This window comes from Fistularia commersonii, chromosome 29 (genome assembly GCF_037954325.1).
Source record: "Fistularia commersonii isolate RoL2024-O1a breed Wild chromosome 29, RoL_Fcom_v1.0, whole genome shotgun sequence".
NCBI lineage: Eukaryota > Metazoa > Chordata > Actinopteri > Syngnathiformes > Fistulariidae > Fistularia > Fistularia commersonii.
The window spans coordinates 2,395,660-2,416,866 of record NC_141312.1 but is presented as its reverse complement, the minus strand read 5'-3'; the positions used below and the strand labels follow the sequence as shown (position 1 = coordinate 2,416,866).

Sequence of the window (21,207 nt, the reverse complement as noted above, 5' to 3'; positions counted from 1 at the left end):
TGACATTTGTTTGCGGGCCATTTCAGCAGGTGGAGGTAGTTAGCCTGCCAACTTACTGACGAGTCAATTGCAAGAGCGGAGGCGCAGGCGGAAGTGGCGATCTTTTTCAAAATAAAAGAACCGGAAGTGCATTTAAAATGAAATCCGTGTTATTATAAAATAGATTTATGCTTGCCTCTGCACTTGCCCTGTATCAGCTGTCTCGAAGGACAATCCCAGCTGTCTTTGTTTGACAGACAAGTTTGTTTGTTATTTTTTTAATTTATGCATTCATTTATTATCATATTCATATCCTGCAGTCAGGGTCGCAGGGCTGGTCGGAGAGACTATCCCAGCGGTGATTGGGAAAGAGGCAAGATCGTTGTTTATTTATCAATTCATTTATTTATAAATTTGTTTATTCATTCAATCATTAGTTGAACCCGTAACCTCCCGTCAGGGTCGCGGGGCTGGCAATCCCAGCTGTCATTGGGCAAGGGGCCCGGTGCAGTAGTCGCCAGTCAATCACACCTCTGAGGAATGTGTTTATTCATAATTTTCTATTTTGAAAACTGTTTTAAATACACCGCCGCATGGAGCGGCCAGAAATCAGCTTAACATTAGCAAGTAAATGATGAAAACCTGTGAGAGATTATATGGTTTGTTGTTGTCATGGCGTTACATAGAGAAACATCACGGGGAAAGACAGGATACCACCTGCTCAACCAGGAAGTGATAAACCACTTTACCCCTATCATTATCTGTCACTCTTTATTTCCAGGCTTGTCATAAATTATACATCCGGCAGAAAGCTTTGCACCTGCACATATTCAACAACAGGCTGTGAGAATATTTGGTCGAGTGGGTCAGGAAATCAGCTGAAATGGGACAGTTTGTGTGCTTCGACGTAAATTGGCTGCATAATGAGTGCGTTACTCGTGCCGAGAGCATCCGCGAACATATACGAGTTACATTTCCAGAGGTCTTACCAAGGACCAGTGTAGGATAATCAGTTTGGAATGCAAGAGACGATAGAATTAAAATGTAATTTAAGGGAAACTCGAAATTTTAAGACTACGTTTGCTTGCACGACTCTTTACATAGTCAGCTCTTTTTCTTTTTTTTTTTATCACGTCATCTAATAACCTCTTTTCATTTCAATTGAAATGCATGCGGAGCGTTTGCATACATTTGACATCATGATAATAGTTAATCTCAAGCAAATTAAATAATCTTGGAAATCATTTACTTTCTGATTCGGCTCTGGAAACGACGGTTCCATCTTTTATTCAAATGGACGGTCTGACCTACTGACACACACTGTGATAATGACGGTACTTCTCACTAAACTGACAAATGTCACATAATATGCGACATAAGCTTCAAATACCTGGTTGTCCACGTAAGCGAGTGGTAAAGACTGCAGAGAGGATCACCTGCAGAGCATCTACCACGCAAGAGAGCCATCGCCAAGGACAACGCCCATCCCCAACATGGACTCCGGCTGGATGTACAGGTGTGTGAAAAGTAGAGTGACACGATTCAAGAACTGGTTCTACCCGACTGCAATCAGACTTTAAAACAGCTAACACTCACTAATCTTCTTCTTGCACTTGTAAAGTCGACTGCTCACTTACGCTGCACTCATCCTTGCACCTGCTCTTTGTGAGTTGCACACCAAGCTGCACTCAAATGTCTTCTTGCACCGCCAATGTTCTATTGCACTGTTCATATCCATAGCTATAATAATATTTATAATAAGGTTTACGCTCTTCTTATTAGCATATATCCAAATGCACCGCAAAGTAGGATTTTACTACACATTTCTACACTGTGCGTGGGACAATACTCGCTTTAAATCTTGAATCTTTAAATAATATGTGATGAAATAGTGCAAAAAGTGACCCCTGGAGTAAAATTATATAAAGGACGGTGCCTGTAGTTTGTATGAAGGTGAGGGATAAATCAGGGATTCGTTTTTTTTTGTGTCACATTTATGTTTGTACATTCAATTTCTCTTTATTTCCGCCACACTATATTGTAATGCAGTGATTTCGTAATTTGATTTTTCCATCATTTTAAAAATAATTTTAAATACAATTGTAAAGACAACAGTTATCCTTATCTTTATTATCTTTTTAATTCCTCTTCCCACAGCCGCAGGGAATCTTCAAATCTTGGTAGTTAAGACCTTTAAACAGTTAAGACAATTTATATTTCATTGTATTTCTTATTCTTCCTCCTTCCTACTTTTATCTATTACTGTTATGTTTTTGCTTGAAACTCTGGCACAACAATTTCCTTCGGGATAAATAAAGTTGTTCTCATTCTCATTCTCATTCTGTCATCTGCTGAAATAAGCCAAACCAACATTTCATGTCACAACCATTAGCACACAACAATGAGTATTTAAATTTAATTAAAATCAACTAGAATGATAACGATTGATTTTAAATGCAAAGGAGAGGACAAGATTAAAAACGCAATTATAGGGAAACTACATTTCATACTCATTATGTGATCATACCTTTTCGAAGACCTTTATTTTTATTTATTTTTTTGAATATGTATACATTTTTCCTCACTTTATCTTATAATTTCTTTTGATTAATTGCTGTTATTTCATTTAAAATATGGAATAAAATGTAGTTGAAATTTAAAAAATATATATATCTACTGCTCAAAAAAATAAAGGGAACACTTGAACAACACAATGTAACTCCAAGTCAATCACACTTGTGTGAAATCATAGTGTCCACTCAGGAGGCAACACAGATTCATTTTGACTTGTTTTAAGGACATTACATCAAAGTTGGATCAGCCTGGAGTTTGTTTTTACACTTTAATTTTGAGTGTGATTCCTAATCTAGACCTCCATGGGTTGATACAATTGATTTCCATTGATCATTTTTGTGTGATTTTGTTGTCAGCACATTCAACTGTGTAAAGAGCAAAGTATTTCATAAGAATATTTCATTCATTTAGATCTAGGATGTGTTTTTTAAGTGTTCCCTTTATTTTTTTGAGCAGTGTATATATATATATATATATATATATATATATATATATTTTTTTTTTTTTTTTGAAGTGGAATTGTGAAATTTCCGACTCCCCCTTTGCGACCCTGAACGCATCAAACGCATCAAACGCAACCCCGGCGCGCCGCGTTTGGAGAATACGGAAATGTGGCGTTTCCGTACATGCGTGGGGGGGGGGGGGGGGGTAAGGGGAGGAGGAGGAGGGGGCAACCCCGTCACAGCCTCCATCTGATGGCAGCACCAGGCAGTCCCGTGAAGAATTTGCGTGGGAGTTCCCTCCAGTGCGCCTCTCTCTCTCCCTCACTCTCTCTCTCTCTCTCCTCCCCCACAGTAGCAGCTTAGCCCAGCAGCAGCAGCAGCAGCAGCATCAGCAGCAGCACCAGCATCCATCCTTCCATCCATCCATCCATCCATCCTCCCATCCATCCATCCTTCCTTCCTTCCATCCATCTTTCCTTCCATCCATCCATCCCAGCCTGGGAGGCAGCGGCACCCACGCACGGAGGGAAGGAGGGCGGGCGGGAGGGAGCGCGTCGTCCGGGTGATGCCACAGCGCCAGCCGCATTTCGACGACGAATCCTGAAGAGTTGCACCGACGGGAGGGAGAGAGAGAGAGAGAGAGAGAGAGAGAGAAAGAGAGAGAGAAAGAGAGAGAGAGAGGGAGAGGGAGAGAGAGAGAAGACGCTTCAGCTTCGGAGACGGACGGCGACTGCCCATGAAGATGTCCAACGCTGACATCGTCCTGACCGCCGCCGACCGGGTGGTGAAATGTGAGTGCGTCTCCTCTCCTCTGCACGCTTGCGTAACAGCCGGAGCGTCTCCGGACGTGCACGACCACGATGTGGCCTTTTAACGTCGTGCACGAAAACGTCGGCGGTAACGGGCGGTGGGGTGGGGAGGGGGGGGGGGGGGAAGTGGGGGACGCGGTGCAAAAAAAAAAAAAAACGCGGCCGTCAAGTTGTCTTCACGGTGCGTCGTGTTGACAAAACAGTCCGATTTTCCGTGGGGGGCCCCGCATCACGCACGCACGCACACACGCACGCACGTAACCGCAAACAGAAGATGGAGATGTTTAAAAAGAAAATGCAATGATTTATTTATGGGTTCCCGCCGCTCTGCTGGCAGAGGGGCTGCTGAATTGCTGAGCTTGTGTGTGTGTGTGTGTGTGTGTGTGTGTGTGTGTGTGTGTGTGTGTGTGTGTGTGTGTGGAAGCTGGGGCAGTGATGCAGCAGGATTTCACAGGCTTTTGGACAGGGCCAGCGGAGGAGGATGAGGAGGAGGTGGAGAAGGTGGAGGAGGAGGAGGCCATGAAATTGGCATCTAATGGGGTGTTTTTATATTTTTTCTTTTTTATTGATTCAACTTGACAAACATCGGGGTTCCTTCTTGAACCCCAAAAGTGGAGAAGGCAGGAGGGGTGCAGCAGAGATGGACGTGGAGACGGATCACAGTTTGTACCACAACTCATTTAGATCCCTCCTTCTGAGGAGCTCCACGTCGCCTGCAGGAATATGAAAACACTCGTTCTCGCCATGGCAGCGTAGCTTCAGGCTCCAGGAGAGGAACACGATGCTCTGCCACCTCTTCTTCTTCTTCTTCTTCTTCTTCTTCTTCTTCTTCTTCTTCTTCTTCTCAGGTGTCGCCACAGCCGATCACCTGCCTCTAACCCCTCTAACTCCTCTTTTCCCCTCCATCCATAAACCTCTCCTTTTTCTCTCCACAAACATCTAGCACGTGTCGTCCCCTCTGGCGGTCTCCTTCCTGAGGTTAGATCTTAATGCTTGTGTGAATTAGATCTCCGCGTCCCTCCAGAAATGATCTCCTGGAAATCATCCAGGATCTTCATTTTGAAGTCCACTGTCATCGCGAGGAATTCGGCGATGTATCGATTTTTTTCCTCCCTGAAAATGTGAGGCGTTATCCCTGCAGTCGGACTCGTTTTCTCGATTTTAATTTTACTTTTCCGTCCAGATTTTCTAGAAGAAAAACCAAGAAAATAAAAGCGAAAAAACAAATTGACACGCGGCTGCAGATGTGAGGAACTCCAAATTCTTGGGATTAAAATCTGAAATTTGCAAGAAAATATTCTCTGAGATTGTAAAGTAAAATATTTGCCATTTCGATCCAATAAATTGCATTTCTTTCTCTATCTATCTATCTATCTATCTATCTATCTATCTATCTATCTATCTATCTATCTATCTATCTATCTATCTATCTATCTATCTATCTATCTATCTATCCATTTTTCAACCTAATCATCTATCCATCCCTCCATCCATCTATCTGTCATCCATCAAAATTTCTGTCCATCCATCCATCCATCCATCCATCCATCCATCCATCCATCCATCCATCCATCCATCCATCCCCCATCCATCCATCTATCCTTCCATACATTCATCCGTACATCCATCCATCCATCCATCATCCATCTACTTTGTCTGTTGTCCATCCATCCATCCCCTCATCCAGCCATCCATCCATCCATACCCCTATCCATCCATCCCTCCCTCCCTCCCTTCATCCATCCATCCCCCCATCCATCCATGTATCCTTCCATACATTCATCTGTACATCCATCTATCCATCCATCTACTTTGTCTGTTGTCCATCCATCCATCCATCCATCCATCCATCCATCCATCCATCCATCCATCCCTCCCTCCATCCCTCCCTCCATCCATCCCCTGCACAGTGTATCGCTGGCTGTAGAAGTCCTGCTCTCAGTCAGTGTTGCGTTGCAGAGTCCACTGCTCCTGCTGCTCCCTCTGCATCCAAATGCTACCATGGGCGCAGAGGAAATGAATGGCGCATAACTTTGTGTTGTTTGTGCAAAAGCTGGCGCTTCCAGAGTGAACATGGAAGTGCGTGTTGAGCCGGGCGTCGCGCGAACAGTTTCATCCAGAGATGGCACTTTTTTAGGGATGACTTGTTTGGTTGTACCGCACTTGGGCACCTGCTAATCAGACTTTTGGATTTTGGACTCGGACACTGAGGTCAGAAACCGGCACCGCTGTCCTCCCTGCGTCGTCCCAGAACGCCGAGGCGTCATAGACGTGTCTTCGTGATTACAATTAGTATTTTTTCGTATTGTAGTTTGCATCCGCACAGTAGGTTAGCGCCTCCCGGTTGGATAAAATCACATTTCCAGCGAGGCGACGAGCAAGAAAATACGTGAGATCCGCTCGGTCGGTATTCGATTTTTCCGTGATGCACCTCCGCGCAGGTATCGGGTTTTCAAACCCGTGTTAGAACATAATCCTCCCTCCACTTTGGCCGAGCAGCAAAGAGTTTCAGAGACTGGTAGAGCCTGACATTGGTTGGCGCAGCGACCGCCGAGCTCTGATCCTCCCAGCAAGTTATTTTTATCGCCACGTCTCCGACTGAAACTACGGCAAGTTTCTCACCAGGCCGCTCTTCTCGGGCACGCGTGAACCTGACGAAACACAATCCAGTGCAAGAACTGCCGCTGTGTGTGTGAGTGTGTGTGTGAGTGTGTGTGTGTTCTTCAAAGCGGCGTCATTGTAGGTATCAGGAAGCAGATTCAGGTCAGTTAGTTAAGACTGGAGGCTTTTGGTGACATAATGTTAAGATAAGATAAGATAAGATAAGATAAGATAAGATAAGATAAGATAAGATCAATTTTATTGGTTCCCTTAGGGCAGGGGTGAGCAATTATTTTGCCTGGCGGGCCATATTTCTTATTTAATTTGGAAATGGTAACATTTTTGGCATTTTATTTCCAACTGATTGTCTGAATGACGTGTTGTATGAAAACATCCATAGAAATTCTAAATTCTAAAATTCTGTATTGATTGAAAATACTTATTAAATTATTTAAAGAAAATAGTTTGGCCAGATAAAAAAAAGCAAAACGGGCCATGACAGGTCTGCCACAGGGGAAATTGTTTTGCTTCAGCAGTGTGACAGTTATAAGTATAAAATAACTTTAACTTTAACTATAAATATAAATGTAAATATAGATATAAACATAAATATAACTATGAATGTGAATATAAATGTCAATGTAAATATAAATATAAATATTAATATAAATACAAATACAAATATAAATACAAATATGAATATAAATATAAATATAAATATAAATATAAATATAAATATACATATAAATATAAATATAAATATAATTATAAATATAAATATAAATATAAATATAAATAGAGCCAATTAGAAAAAGAAAAAGACATCCAGACATAAATGGACAGGAGAGAGAACAACAACAGCAACAACATCTAGGATAAGAATGAACAGAATGTGGAAAAAAGTAAGGGTGAAAATTGACAAAAAAACTAAACAATAACATAGACAGGGACAATAACAATGACAAGAATAAAATAAATTAAAAAAAAAGAGAGAGACTGGAGTTTCGCAATTCTAAGATGTAATGGAGTCAGAAAAAGTATAAAAAACATAAATAGCTTTTAATTTCCAAAGTTATTCACTTCAGACATCTACTTAAGTTTCTATTTGCATCGCGCAAATATGTTTCCACCATATTTTTATTTATTTTTTTGATTTCAAAAGTGTTGCTAGGATCCCAGGTTAGCCGCAAGTGTCTTTGCGTGTGTGTTAATTATAAAACACAGCATCTTCTCGGTCAGATCGTCGTTTCCTCGGCCGAGCTCAGGTCTTCTCACCGCGGCGGCGTTGGCCCTCAGAAAAAGGAGAACGTAGCGATCTCAACTAACTTTGCACCCGGACTCCTCGATAAGACGCGGAAATTTTGACTCTCCCGCTCTTTGAGCGTCTATTTTGACTTTCCGATGCAATTCGGTTTCTTTCTGCCGCCGCCGCCGCTCCTGCCGCTGTTGCCCGGCAACATAAAGTGTTTCTTAGTTTAAACCTGCTTGGGTGGTGAGAAGAAGTCAGCTTCTATCATCTCGACGCGATATAGCTGGCTGCCGTACGTACGGGGCCGTGATCCACGCTACCGCACGCCGCTAACAAGGTCATGACCGAGCCGCTAAAGTCCCTCCTTCATTGTTATATTCCTTCATAATATTATCAACGGTAAAACCTTTTCCAACTCTTTTCATTTCCTAGCAACAAGTTGCAGAAGCGATGCGATCTAATTTTATTCACCGTGTCGGGCCGTAGACGGACGTTAAATCGTAAACCCCACCTGTTGCATATGCGCATTCACCCAACCCTTCTTTACTGGGAAAATAAAATGTGATTTTTTTTTTTTTTTTCAAATTCAAGACATCATACATCAACATCACTGTGTTCAAAGACCAAAACAAGCAAAACGTTATTTTCACAAAAAAATATTGTACATATTTATCTGACCGGTTTCTTTTGCTCGACATAATTAGTATGAAGGGATTAAAATATTAAGAAAGAAATCACACAAACCCCCTGGTTAGATTGAACCCCAGGTTAAGAACCACTGTCATAGAACTGTCACCATGATTAATGTAAACATTTATCAGCTCATAAGAACTTTTGCAGAGGATTAAAACAAGAGCAGTCGTATATCACATAACACACAAATAAAACGTCACAACAAAATGAAGTAAATATAAGAATAAGAATAAGAATAAGAATAAGAATAAGAATAAGAACAACTTTATTTATCCAAAAGGAAATTGTTGTGCCAGAGTTTCAAGTAAAACATAACAATAATAGATAATAGTAGGAACTTGTATAAACAGTAAAAGAAATGACAATAAAAATATATAATATATAATATATATTAATATATACTATAATGAAAACATAATAATGATATAATATAATAATAATAATGATAAATATAATAATATAATATATTTATATTGTCATTTCTGTATATATAATTATATATCATATTATATACAATCTATATAAAGTATATTATGTAAATTATATACATATATAACTCATATATATTTATATTTATATATATTATATATTTATATCAAATAATTATATATTTATAGTATATAAAATTCATATAAAATATATTTTATAAATTATAAATGATATACATATATAACTAATATATATTTATATTCACATTGTATTATGTAATTATATATTTATATTATATAAAACGTTTAGAAAATATATCATATAAATTCTGTGAAGATATAACTTATATATATTTATATAATTATATATTTATATTATATAATATAATTATATTATAAATGTAATCATGTAAAATATATATAATATAATATAATAAAATATAATATAATATAATTTAATAATGTAGTATAAAAAAATTGAATAGGTTTTAGTATTGACTCGCAAAGACACCCTAAGCAGGAGGAGGCATTACAAAGAAGCCGAGATGACGCGGGAGATGTTGGATTACCGTCATGGCATTAAAATCACACACTCCCGCCCACATCTTCTCCCCGGCTAGAATGACCGGGGATTTCAAGTTTCCACGTGACCCTCCACAGCAAAACTCATTAAATCATTTTTCTCGATTCGAGCCATATAATTAAAACAAGAGGAAATCCCGACGTATTGCAACGTAAAGTCTCCTCTAAGTGGTAACAACGCAAACAAATGTTAATTTAACAGGAACAAAAACCATCTACACGAACTCGACTCCCGCAAAATATCATCGACCCCCAACCTTTCAAAGGGGCTTTTTAATGTCGATCGTAAGATAAGATTGCAACAGTAACAGTTATAATGTCAAAAAATAGAATAAGTAAAACAAATATGAATATAAATATAAATAGAGAGACAGAAGATAGCAAGACATCCACGAATAAATAGACGGTAGCAACAACAACAACAACAACAACAACAGGGATAATAATGGACAACATAAAGGAACAGGAAGGGTTAAAAATACAAAACTAAACAACAATGTAAATACAGAGACAGTAGCAATGACAAGAATAAAATGAATAAACAAAAATTGGCAGGATGGGGTTGGACCAATAAGGAAAGGAAAGACATCATCCGCTTCAAATGCCTTGTTTTTCGTCATTATATCTACTGTTACTATTAAAAATTAGGATTACATGTGGCCTAGCCAAATGATTCAAGTTGTTATTTTTAATTGCGGCTACTTTGCATACTTCAGTTCGGTAGTGACACTGGATGTGGACGGCAGGTAATTTGAATTCTAGTCAATTTTTTATTTTTTTTTGCAGAGAAAATCATGCAAGCAGGTTTTCACTTTGCTGCTTATCGTCGCACCGCGAAGTGAATAATCAGCGTGCGGCGACATTAGCACGAGCCCAAAACGTGTGACTGTGCAGACTTTGCACTGGCGGCTAATGTGTCAAAAGCACACATCGTCGTCGTCACGGATACACGACGTGAACATTTTCACTCCTATTAAAAACGCTCGCCGGGATTCGCCTCATTATCCGCGGGAAGCAGCGGCTCTGAGATTCCTCTAGTCAAGCATTCATTATTAAAGAGCATGTTGATCGTGTTCGCTTTCAGCTCGAGCGACGAGACCTTTTTCTTCCGTTCAGCCGCTGTTTGCTATGCGCTGCACAAATCTGGCAAGCGAACCCTCACACTCCTGAATCTACTACTTGTTAAATGTGCACGTGTTAGCATTTCCCGAGTCTCGGCTAGGTTCTCCCCCAAACCGGACGTCGCCCTGTGTTTTTCCATTTAATCTGAATTATTTACAGCTTCAAACGTGCAGAAAGGTTTTTTTTTTTTTTTTCTTTCTCACGTTAAGCCAGATGATCTATAGATTAACGTCAAGGCGCCTGTCCTGAAAGCATGCGTTTGCAGCAGACGCAGATCAGCGGCGGATCTGCTAAAATAACCTTTTCCTGACACAGAAATAATGATCCGCCGTCGGATTCCGGGGTGACCGGGCCGTCGGTCGGGTGACCGCTGCGTTTTAATGGCCTCCGGGAATCCGGGGCGATCGGCGGTTGAAGGAAAACACTTGGTCGAATGTATCGTCGGATCGTCTAACTGTGCTTTTTAGCGCTGTGGAGCTTTTCTTTTTTGTCATTTTATTTGATGGTTATGACAAAATTAGCTCGTGTTTGTCCAGATGTGTCTTCAAAATGTTTCATCTCACAATCTGCTGCTAATTTTAGTCGATTTTCTGTAGGAAAAAAAAAAAAAAGCAATTCATTAACGCCCAAAAAATGTTTCTTGTTACATTTGACATTTTTCATGAAATTGCTCATAACCGTATCCATTTCTTTGTTCAGTGCTCTTGAAGATTCACTTAGTGTCTCATATAATTGTATATATCTATACAAACGTGTGTATGGATATATATACACGCTCAAGTATATATATATATATATTTATGTATATATCACACGTCTATCTATATATATAGATATATACAGATATATCTATATATATAGATAGATATATGTGTGATATCTATAAATCTATATATATATATATATACATATATATTTCTGTGCAATATTCAGAAACTGTGCAATATTTCATCTCATCTCATAACAGCTACACTACAATGTTCCCTTCTATCATACTATTGTGCACTCCTTACCTCACTTGTTACTAAGACACTTATAGTTTTTATCACTGCTTACTAAGACACTTTATAGTTTCACTGAGACACTTTATAGTTTATAGTTTATTTTTATTTCTAATTCTGCCTTTCTCTTATTATTTATTACTGTTATATTTTCTGTACCTCTGGCACAGCAATTTCCTTCGGGATTAATAAAGTTGTTCTTATTCTTATTCTTATTCTTATTCTTATTCTTATTCTTATTCTTATTCTTATTCTTATTCTTATTCTTATTCTTATTCTTATTCTTATTCTTATTCTTATATAAATGCTCACATATGTATATATATATATATATATATATGTATATATCACACGCATATCTATCTATCTGTCTATCTATCTATCTATCTATCTATCGATCGATAGATAGATAGATATATATCTTATATATATATATAGATCTATATATCTTCTATAGATCTATATATATAAATATGCGTGTGATATATATCTCTCACACATATATATATTTATAGATCACATGTATGTATATATATATGTGTGTGTAATTATATATGTATATTCATATATATCTTTGTGTATTATACGTGTGTGTGTGTGCTGTAAACATACATATTTATAGATATATTTGTGAGTATAAACACACATATATAAATATATAAAAATTTAATCTAATAACAAACACTGGAATTAGATCACCAGCATGAAAATCTAATGTTGTGTTGTTAAATTGAGTATAAATATTGATTAAACCCGAGAATAAATGCGCGCCGCGCTGGACGTTTTTTTTTTTAAAAATGGTCGTCCTGTCAAAGCTGCTCATTGGGTGCGTCAGAAGACGGATAGAGCGGCGGCCGCGGCCTCGGCTCGATAAAGCCCTCGGGCGAAACACGGAAGAGGTTTTTCTTAAATTGGATTTTTGCATGAATTCCTGGACGTCCGTCTGGCCGGGTCGCTCCTCACGCGGCACAAAGAGGAGTTACGGTCCGGATCCCATTCATAGTTTTCCACGTGTCCGCCGTGTGTCCTCAGCTGTCCCCTTCCCCCTGAGCCACCGCCTTACCATGAAGGAAGTGTTCGACTGCGAAGGGAAACCTCGTGTGGATCTGCTGAAGGCCCACCTCACCAAAGAGGGCCGCGTGGAGGAAGCGGTGGCGCTGCGAATCATCAACGAGGGAGCCGCCATCCTGCGCCAGGAGAAGACCATACTGGACATCGACGCGCCGGTCACAGGTGGGCCTGATGTTTTCTGCACAAACCCAAGGTCCCCGGTTGGACTCCAGGAGGTTCTCCTCCAAAAACAAGCTCCCTGGTGATCGTCCGATTGCGCGGATGAGCGTTTGTCGTCGTTTTCGCCGGGTACCCGACCGAAATGCAAAATGACTCTGCGGAGGTCAGGGTTTTTAACGGGTTTATTTACAAATGAACTCGCCTCCTGTTGGTTACAAGTCGTATCGCTCCGCAATTTTTGATAGGGTAAACGTAAATTGTGACGATTGTCGAGTCACTCGTTTATTTACCTGGCTGGAGTTCAAGGGTCGGCAACCTTTACCACTCAAGAGAGCCATTTGGAAGACACACAACCCTTTTGACATTCAAAATGAATTAACACGACATATAACATTATATGCACTGCTCAAAAAAATATACTAAAACAACACATAGATCTGAATGAGTGAAATATTCTTATTAAATACTTTGCTCTTTACATAACTGAGTGAGCTGAAAACAAAACAACACAAAATGGAAATTAAATGTACATTGTGTAGTATAAGGGTCCCCTTATTTTTTTTTGAGCAGTGTATTTTTTTTTATATATGCTAATGCTAATATGCTAATATATCCAAAGCAAAGTGGGAATTTCGCCGTACAGTGAAAACGTTTCCACGCCGTGCATGTGACGCTTTGAATGTGCAAACAAAACGTGTTGCAATGAGCAATTGTCAAAATGACATTTCCGCATGCAACAAAATATTTTGAACTCCGAAAAAAACGTTTGATTTAAGGTTACTTTTAAGAAAGATACTCAATGTCTAATTGAGTCTTTCTTGTGTTTATGTGAATAAGCCAAACTTAAATAATCCACCAAAAATGCCGTCCTCTCTCTCTCCTTTTACTGCCTCGTGCAGTCGTTTATTAAGAGGGACAAAAATATTTTAATATGTTTTATTTAGATGTTACAAGATCGCCATAATCTTCAAATTTAAAATTACATTTTAAAAATGAACCAATTAAAATATGATGGATCAGAGAGCCGCGGGTTGCCGACCCCTGCGCTCGATATTGCAAAAGTTTCCATCCTGACCGCAGGAAAAGCACCACAGTGAAACCTCGACACTTCGCGGTTCGGCTTTCGCTCCCCCACTACTTCGCGTTTTTTTGTTTTTTTTTATATTCGGTTCTTGTGATTTATTATTCTTCAGCATTTTTTTGCCATTTTGGAACTTTTTTATCTTGATGAAATAGCCATATTCCAGCCAAGGAAGAAAAAAAAACAACAAAAAAAAAAAAAAAACGTAAAAAATAAATAGTAACATTCAAATAAAATAAATTAAATAAAATAGTAAAAATAATTAAAATAAATAATAATATAATTGTATAATATAATAATAATAATAATACGAATAATAATAATAATAATGATAATAATAATAACAATGAAAATATTATGAAATAAATAAAATGCGAGATCTCTTTTGCTAAAAAAAAAAAACCTGAACTCTGGTATCAACCTCAAGCTACCACAAAGATTCTGACTACTGGGCTGAACAGATAAAACTTCTCGATATGTTAAAAGAAGACAGAAGTTTTGCTGAAGTTCAAGTTTCGGTGCAGCAAAGTATTTTCAATGCATTGTACCCTAGAAAATGATTTATTAAAAATACAAAATTAGATTTCTCTCCATGAATAATTTGGATTTACTTTACATGTAATATGATTTTTAATGTACTCATTTACTGTACATTTTGTATTTAATTCAGTGTTTATTGTGCGGTACAATTATCCAAAAGTGTCTACTGTATAAGAGTGCAGTTTGCGGAAGTTTGGCAAATTTTTGGTGAATATATCTGTAAATATCACTAAAATGATCACGTCTCTAATTTGCGGGAATTCTTTTTCGGCGGGTGTTCTTGGAATGCAACTCCCGCGAAAAAGCGGCTGTTTAGATAATGAATGAATGAATGTTTCTACGGGTAAATTGATGATGCAGACGGGGACAAAAAAAAAATAAGTAAGGGAAGTTATTTCCGGCCTGACCGACACAATCCATCGATTGTTTTTTAATGTGCAACGACGGAAGTTGACGTATCACCGCCGCTGATAGTTTACAGGTTCGTAGGATGAATTAATAATGGCGGCTCTATAAAAAGCCGCTGAGCAATGTGTAATGGTTGTCGTAATGACAAGTGCCGCGGTGCTGCTTGAGAACCTCGCCCACTTCTATAACCTCATTTAAACTAAACATGCAAAACGGGCGGTTAACACGGCACACAAGCGTTCACGCGTTCATTAAACTCCTAAAGCGACATTCATCCATTCACCCATTCCTGCAGAGGTGATATGGAGACCTGCAACTGTTCACGCTTTTATTTAAACTCCTAGAAATATTCAAATTCACAGATTTGGACGATATAAAGCAGGGGTCTCAGATTCGAGGCCTGCGGGCCAATCGTGGCCCTCGGATCAATATTTTGTGGCCCCCCTGCCTGAAATCAAATCTTTGTTTTTTTTTCTCACATGCATCCGGGGGTTTTACACAGTGGGTTTAAAAAAAAAAAAAAAAAAAAAAAAAAGGAAGGAAAAAATGAAAAAGTAACTTTGCAATGTATTTTTTTTGCTTCAAAATTTGAAAACGAAATGATTTTTTGATAAAAAAAACAGCTTTTCATTTCTTATTTCTATAAAAACCACAAAAACAATCTCAAAAAAAAAGAGCAAAATTACAAAGATTGAAAAGATCGACAAACTATTTGCTTTGAATATTTAAATTTTCGTTTGTTTCTTTCAATTGTTCAAAGTATTTTCAATCAATATTGAATATGGAAAATCCTCATTTTTTTCCTGTTTTTTAATTGTGTACGGATGATGACATCCAAAATAATATCGGTACATTTATATGATTTTAAAGTTGAAATAAAATGGCAAAAAAAATCGGAGTATTTAAATTGCAATTTTCATTTTGTTCCATTGGGCACAGCATCGTTGGTCTTATTACTTTCCTTTCATTCTGGCTGATAGTCTTCTATCACTAAATACTTTTCATATAAAATCCAAAATACGTGTCTTCCAGGTTTCTACTTAATTCCCAACTCCCTGTCCACAATATATCTCGTAACGTCTTTGCAGCAGGTAGCATTATTCAGCTATTCACGCCAAATCGTCGCGTTTAAACCGCCTCGACTGGAAAACCGTGTTTACCTGAAACACAGTCGTTTTTCTTTGTGCGAACCCGTGTGTGTTCATATATTATGAAATGTTTCTGCTCTCCCAAACCTTAACTTGCACGGATGTGTTACATGATTATTTGTGCGTCTGCGTATGTGGTTGTGTGCATTTGATTGCTTTAGTCACACAAGCGGTCTCCCACTCACATTGCTCTAAGCTTTGAGTGGGCGAAGGCCACTGTGGAGCTGATAGGGGAGACAGGGAAAAAAAAAAAAAGAGGAGATGGAAGATGAGTAAGAGAGAAGGAGACACAGAGAGATGATAATGAAAAATTGAAGGCCGTGCGGAAATGAGAAGTAGCTTTGCACTCCAAAGCCGAGCCGTTTTGACGCGAGAAAGTGTGTATCCCCGGGGGGGGGATACATCTTTTCCTACCTGTTTGAGGCGAAAAAATGTCTGCGTTCTTTCCGAATGACAAAAGCTCCTCAGGACACAGACGCGTCTGATTGAGATCCCGGCTTAAGTCCGTGGGAAGCTGTACCGCTGTACTCGCTTTTAAAGTGATCGGTGAACTTTTTGGATTGTTCTGTAGCGGTTAAAGCTGCAGCAAAGCGCGGGTAAACCGTGCGGTTTATTGGACGGTTAGCCTGTAGCGTGCAGCCACCCGATAAATCTAAGAGGAAATACTTTCATACCGAGCGTCGCCCTCAACTTTGTTAACCCCGTGCCATTTTGTTAAACACGTGACTAAAGCATCTCACGCACACACACTCATAGCTGCACAGCGAACTGGACATATTGAAAAAAAAAAAACCTCATACATGCACATCACAAATTCAGAGAAAAACACTACTGTGAATTCTGTCGTACTGTAAATAATATTCATTGAATTATGAATGTACATATATGTATGCATGTGTATGTGTATGTCTATATATATTTCTGCATATATGTATACATGCATGACTGTTTTAGTGTGTGTATGTGCATACACGTATGCATGTGTGTATATATGTATGTATGTATGTATGCATGTGTCCATTTGTATGTCTGTGTATATATGTATTTATGTGTGTAAGTGTATACATGTGTATATATATGTATACATGCATGTGTATATATGTATGTATGCATGTGTTTGTGTGTATGTGTATACACACATATGTGTGTATTTATGCATGCATGCATATATGTATGTCTATGTATGTCTGTATATATATATGTATGCATGCATGTATATGTATGTGCATATATATATATATATATATATGCATGTATGTATGTCTATATGCATGCATGTATGTGTATGAACATGGATATTTATGCACGCAATTTAATAATATCTCCATGTATTGATATTGGAGACACATTGATAAAAGTTATGAAATGATGTCAAAAGGGTAACTATAAAAGCTACTTTTGAAATGTTAAAACTGGGACATTTTGATAGCAGTATAAATCAAACTCTTCCATCAGGACATAAAGTATCAATATTGAAACCAATTTCAGCCACTGATGTCATCAGCAAGATCCCAGTGTTTCCTGGCTGATGTAAAAGTTTATGTCACAGATGATTTGATTAAGTTAATTGACTTTGTGCTTTTAGGAAGTATGATAACCCACCTCTGAGTGTGTGTGTGTGTGTGTGTGTGTGTGTGTGTGTTTATGTATGTGTGTGCGTCACAGGCCCGCCAGGCTCAGATCCCCTGAGTCAACCTCATAAACAGTCAGTGACGAGGGCTGACGTATTAGCCCGCTAAGCTACAAAACTCATACAAACCACTGAATCTCCTCGCACAGCCGTTTTGCAGAATCCCAGCTCCCATTTGCACACGAAGAACGCAAACACACCTGTGGCTCCCGGCGTCCTGCGGCGGGCTGCACGCCATCTTTCCCACTGTTTTCCTGAACCCTCAAAACGGATAAAGTGGATTTCCCGCTGCAGGCGTTACATGTGATCTTTTAATGCTCCCTCATACAGACGTCTTGATTAGTCCTGAATATAAATGATGCTAAACGTCGTTTGTGTTGTGTTGTGTTGTGTTGTGTTGCAGTGTGCGGGGACATCCACGGCCAGTTCTTCGACCTCATGAAGCTGTTTGAAGTGGGAGGGTCGCCGGCCACGACGCGATACCTGTTCCTGGGCGACTACGTCGACCGCGGGTACTTCAGTATCGAGGTGAAAAACGAAAAAAAAACACGTGAAAACCCGCGACGGAGCGCCGTCGGTGACTCACGACCCCGTGTTTTCTATTCCGACAGTGCGTTTTATACCTTTGGTCGCTGAAAATCCTCTATCCCAAGACGCTATTTTTACTCCGTGGAAACCATGAATGTAGACATTTGACAGAATATTTCACCTTCAAACAAGAATGTGAGTACTTCCCTTTGTTTTCTCGCTAATGTCGCACGTAGCCCGTAGCACAGTTTGATGAAATCGCGAGCAACACCTCTCCTGTTAGCGGACGGTGCCATAACGCATTGAGCAACATACATATTTGTTCAGGAGAACCACTTCTCTGTAGATGTTCAGAAGGCCACAAAACATAAAAATATGAATTTAGAATACTTATTCCTTTTTAATACATGTTATGAGTGTAAACAATAAACCCGCAAATAGACGAGACGCTAAGATCGCAGGAAGGGAGTGAATGATTATTATATTGTATTAACCCTCATATTATGTTAAAGGTCAATTTGACCCATTTCACCCATTGACCCAATGGGTGAAATTGACCCTTAACATAATATGAGGGTTAAAACAATAAGTCCATATCTTTGTTTTTTTTTTGTTTTAACTTGTATATTTTAGCTTGAGGGACAGGAGTTTCTCAAAAAGGTTCATTTCATGTGTTTTCCAAAGCACGTCCACCGTCTCCATATATTGATATTACTCCACACGCAGTGACCTTGTGAGCGTTCATATCGGAGACTTGATTTCTTCCTCTGACAGGTAAAATCAAATACTCAGAGCAGGTTTACGACTCGTGCATGGACGCGTTCGACTGCCTGCCTCTGGCTGCTCTCATGAACCAGCAGTTCCTGTGCGTCCACGGCGGGCTTTCACCAGAAATACACACCTTAGATGACATTAAGAAGGTACGGACGCGCCGACTCCAGAGTTTAAACGCCGCGCGATCGGAGTGGTTATTTTACAATTAACTGTTTTTTTTCCTTTCCGTGAAAGTTGGACCGGTTCAAGGAGCCCCCGGCTTTCGGGCCCATGTGTGACCTTCTGTGGTCCGATCCCCTGGAGGACTTCGGCAACGAGAAAACCCAGGAATATTTTAGCCACAACACGGTGCGAGGCTGCTCCTACTTCTACAGGTGAGCCGCCATCGTCCGTTTTGCCGGTTAGCTTAGCTCAAGGACGGGTAAACTTTTTAGCTCAGGGGAGCATTGACGGGTCACCACAAGATGTGATACATATGAAAAAAAAACAGTTGCATATCAGACTCGTCTGACATTTGCTTTGAAAATAGGCTCTGATGTTATCTTGCATTTCATGCGCAAACCATTTTTTCCCTCGTAGCTTCACGTCTGGCTCATTCATGCGTGTCAGTGTATCCGCAGTAAATGCTAACTTACGAAGCCGATCTGTGTCATTCAGCTCAGGAAAATTCTAGAGTAGCTCCAAAAGTGAAATAATCTCCTGTTTGAGCTCCGACATTCATTGATCCAATCATTCGTGTCAGGTAGCAATCTTTGCGGGCCGCATTAAAAAGACCAACGGTCCGGATGTGGTTTGCCCACCCCTAGCTTAGCTCCTCCCCCAGGAGAGGATCTAGAGCATAAGTGTCAAACTCCGGCCCGCGGGCCAAATTTGGTCCGCACTGTAATTCTATTTGGCCCGCAAAGCCGCTATAGTCTACAGTGCATGTACCGCTAATTCTACAAATCCCAGAATTTTCTGCTGGTGTTTTGGCAAAAAAATCACAGGAGGACCCATAAACGCCCTCTCCTCTGTTGACAGTAGTCATAGCGACCTTATGCTAATACTGGCACCCTGCTACTTAGGCAGAAAACAGGATTTTGCATGTTTGCAATATTAAGTGATATATTGTATATTTAGCTATGCTTGTTCCATATTTAGTTTTTAAGCAAAACTTGTTTGGACTCATTATATCTGGAGTAAGATTTTTTTTCAGTAAATATCAATGTTAGCCCGCGACTTTGTCCCCGTTTTGAATTTTGGCCCTCTGTGTATTTTAGTGTGACACCCCTGGTCTTGAGCAGCGGTGCGAAACGCATCAGCAGAACGGTTGCCCTCAAATGTAACAGTAACAGTATAAATTGTCACCTTCTTAATATAATCGCTTAAGTCATTTTTTCAGATTTTTCAGGAAACACAAAAAACGGAACCATTTGACACACTCTTGACATGGGCAATTTCTACTAAAGGGGTAGAATAACACAATCTGTTTAACTTAGGATGTAGGCAATTTTGCCAGAGGCTGTCAGCATCATGAGGAGATGATAAGGCAAAAAAAAACATTTTTGTAAAAAAATGACGATTATTTAAGAGGGTGACGAAATGTAACTATATGTAACCAAAATGTAATGTAAAATAAATGTTGCTACTTCTTAATGTTAAATAACTCAAATTATCACTCAATCAAATCCAAAATGTTACAAATGCATTCCCATCTTTCTTGAACCAGCATCAACTTTTCTCTTCCTGGACATTTAGGGAAATTCTTTCATCACAGCAGCGTAACAGTTATAGTGTCAATAAATATGGATATGAATATAAATAGAGAGACAATTAGAAGACAATTGGAAAATAGCAAAAGACATCCACAAATAAATAGACAGCAGAGAGAACAACAACAACAACAATGGTAAGAATGGGCAACAGAATTTGGAAAAAAAAAAGACACTAAGGATGAAACCAAACTAAATGACAACAGAAACAGAGTGACAATAGCAATGACAAAAATAAAATGAATAAACCCTAGTTTATGGACCTCATAAACTATGGACGATGCACGTGTTTAACCTAAGACAAAGGCGTTCTCGCTGGCCGCATAAAATAACGCGAGTTCGGGGGTACACATGGATTGTTTACATTGCGACTATAATAACAAACGTGAATCCACTGTTTACACGAATGCTACTTTATTAGCAGCTTCCTCGTAACATTGCGCTAACAACAAAACACGAGAAGGCTTCGTTGTCTCCTATTATGCCGAGCGTCTCGGTCTGTGGGAATCACCCGTTACCATAAATCCACATTTCAAGTAGAACTCCTGGTATCGTTTGTTAAAATCTTTCTTTTTCTCGGAAGTTGTAGGTTCTTCTTCTGCCTCTTCGCTACACCTTTCCCCCTTTCGAAAAGAA

General features: G+C 39.2%; 1 protein-coding gene across 2 annotated transcripts in view; it reads left to right on the top strand.

Annotated features, from left to right (window-relative positions):
- Positions 1-3,542: 3,542 nt before the first annotated feature.
- The window catches only part of ppp3ca (protein phosphatase 3, catalytic subunit, alpha isozyme), a 40,525-nt gene continuing 22,860 nt past the window's right edge, over positions 3,543-21,207 (top strand). Inside the window, exons 1-6 of one of the 2 annotated variants that reach the window (XM_086177296.1) lie at positions 3,543-3,787; positions 12,514-12,714; positions 17,922-18,046; positions 18,130-18,241; positions 18,821-18,966; positions 19,055-19,194. In XM_086177296.1, coding sequence (XP_086033422.1) covers positions 3,733-3,787; positions 12,514-12,714; positions 17,922-18,046; positions 18,130-18,241; positions 18,821-18,966; positions 19,055-19,194 — 779 coding nt within the window. In that variant the 5' untranslated portion in view covers positions 3,543-3,732. The remainder of the gene's footprint in view (positions 3,788-12,513; positions 12,715-17,921; positions 18,047-18,129; positions 18,242-18,820; positions 18,967-19,054; positions 19,195-21,207) is intronic. The other variant, XM_086177298.1, reaches the window with a different exon arrangement.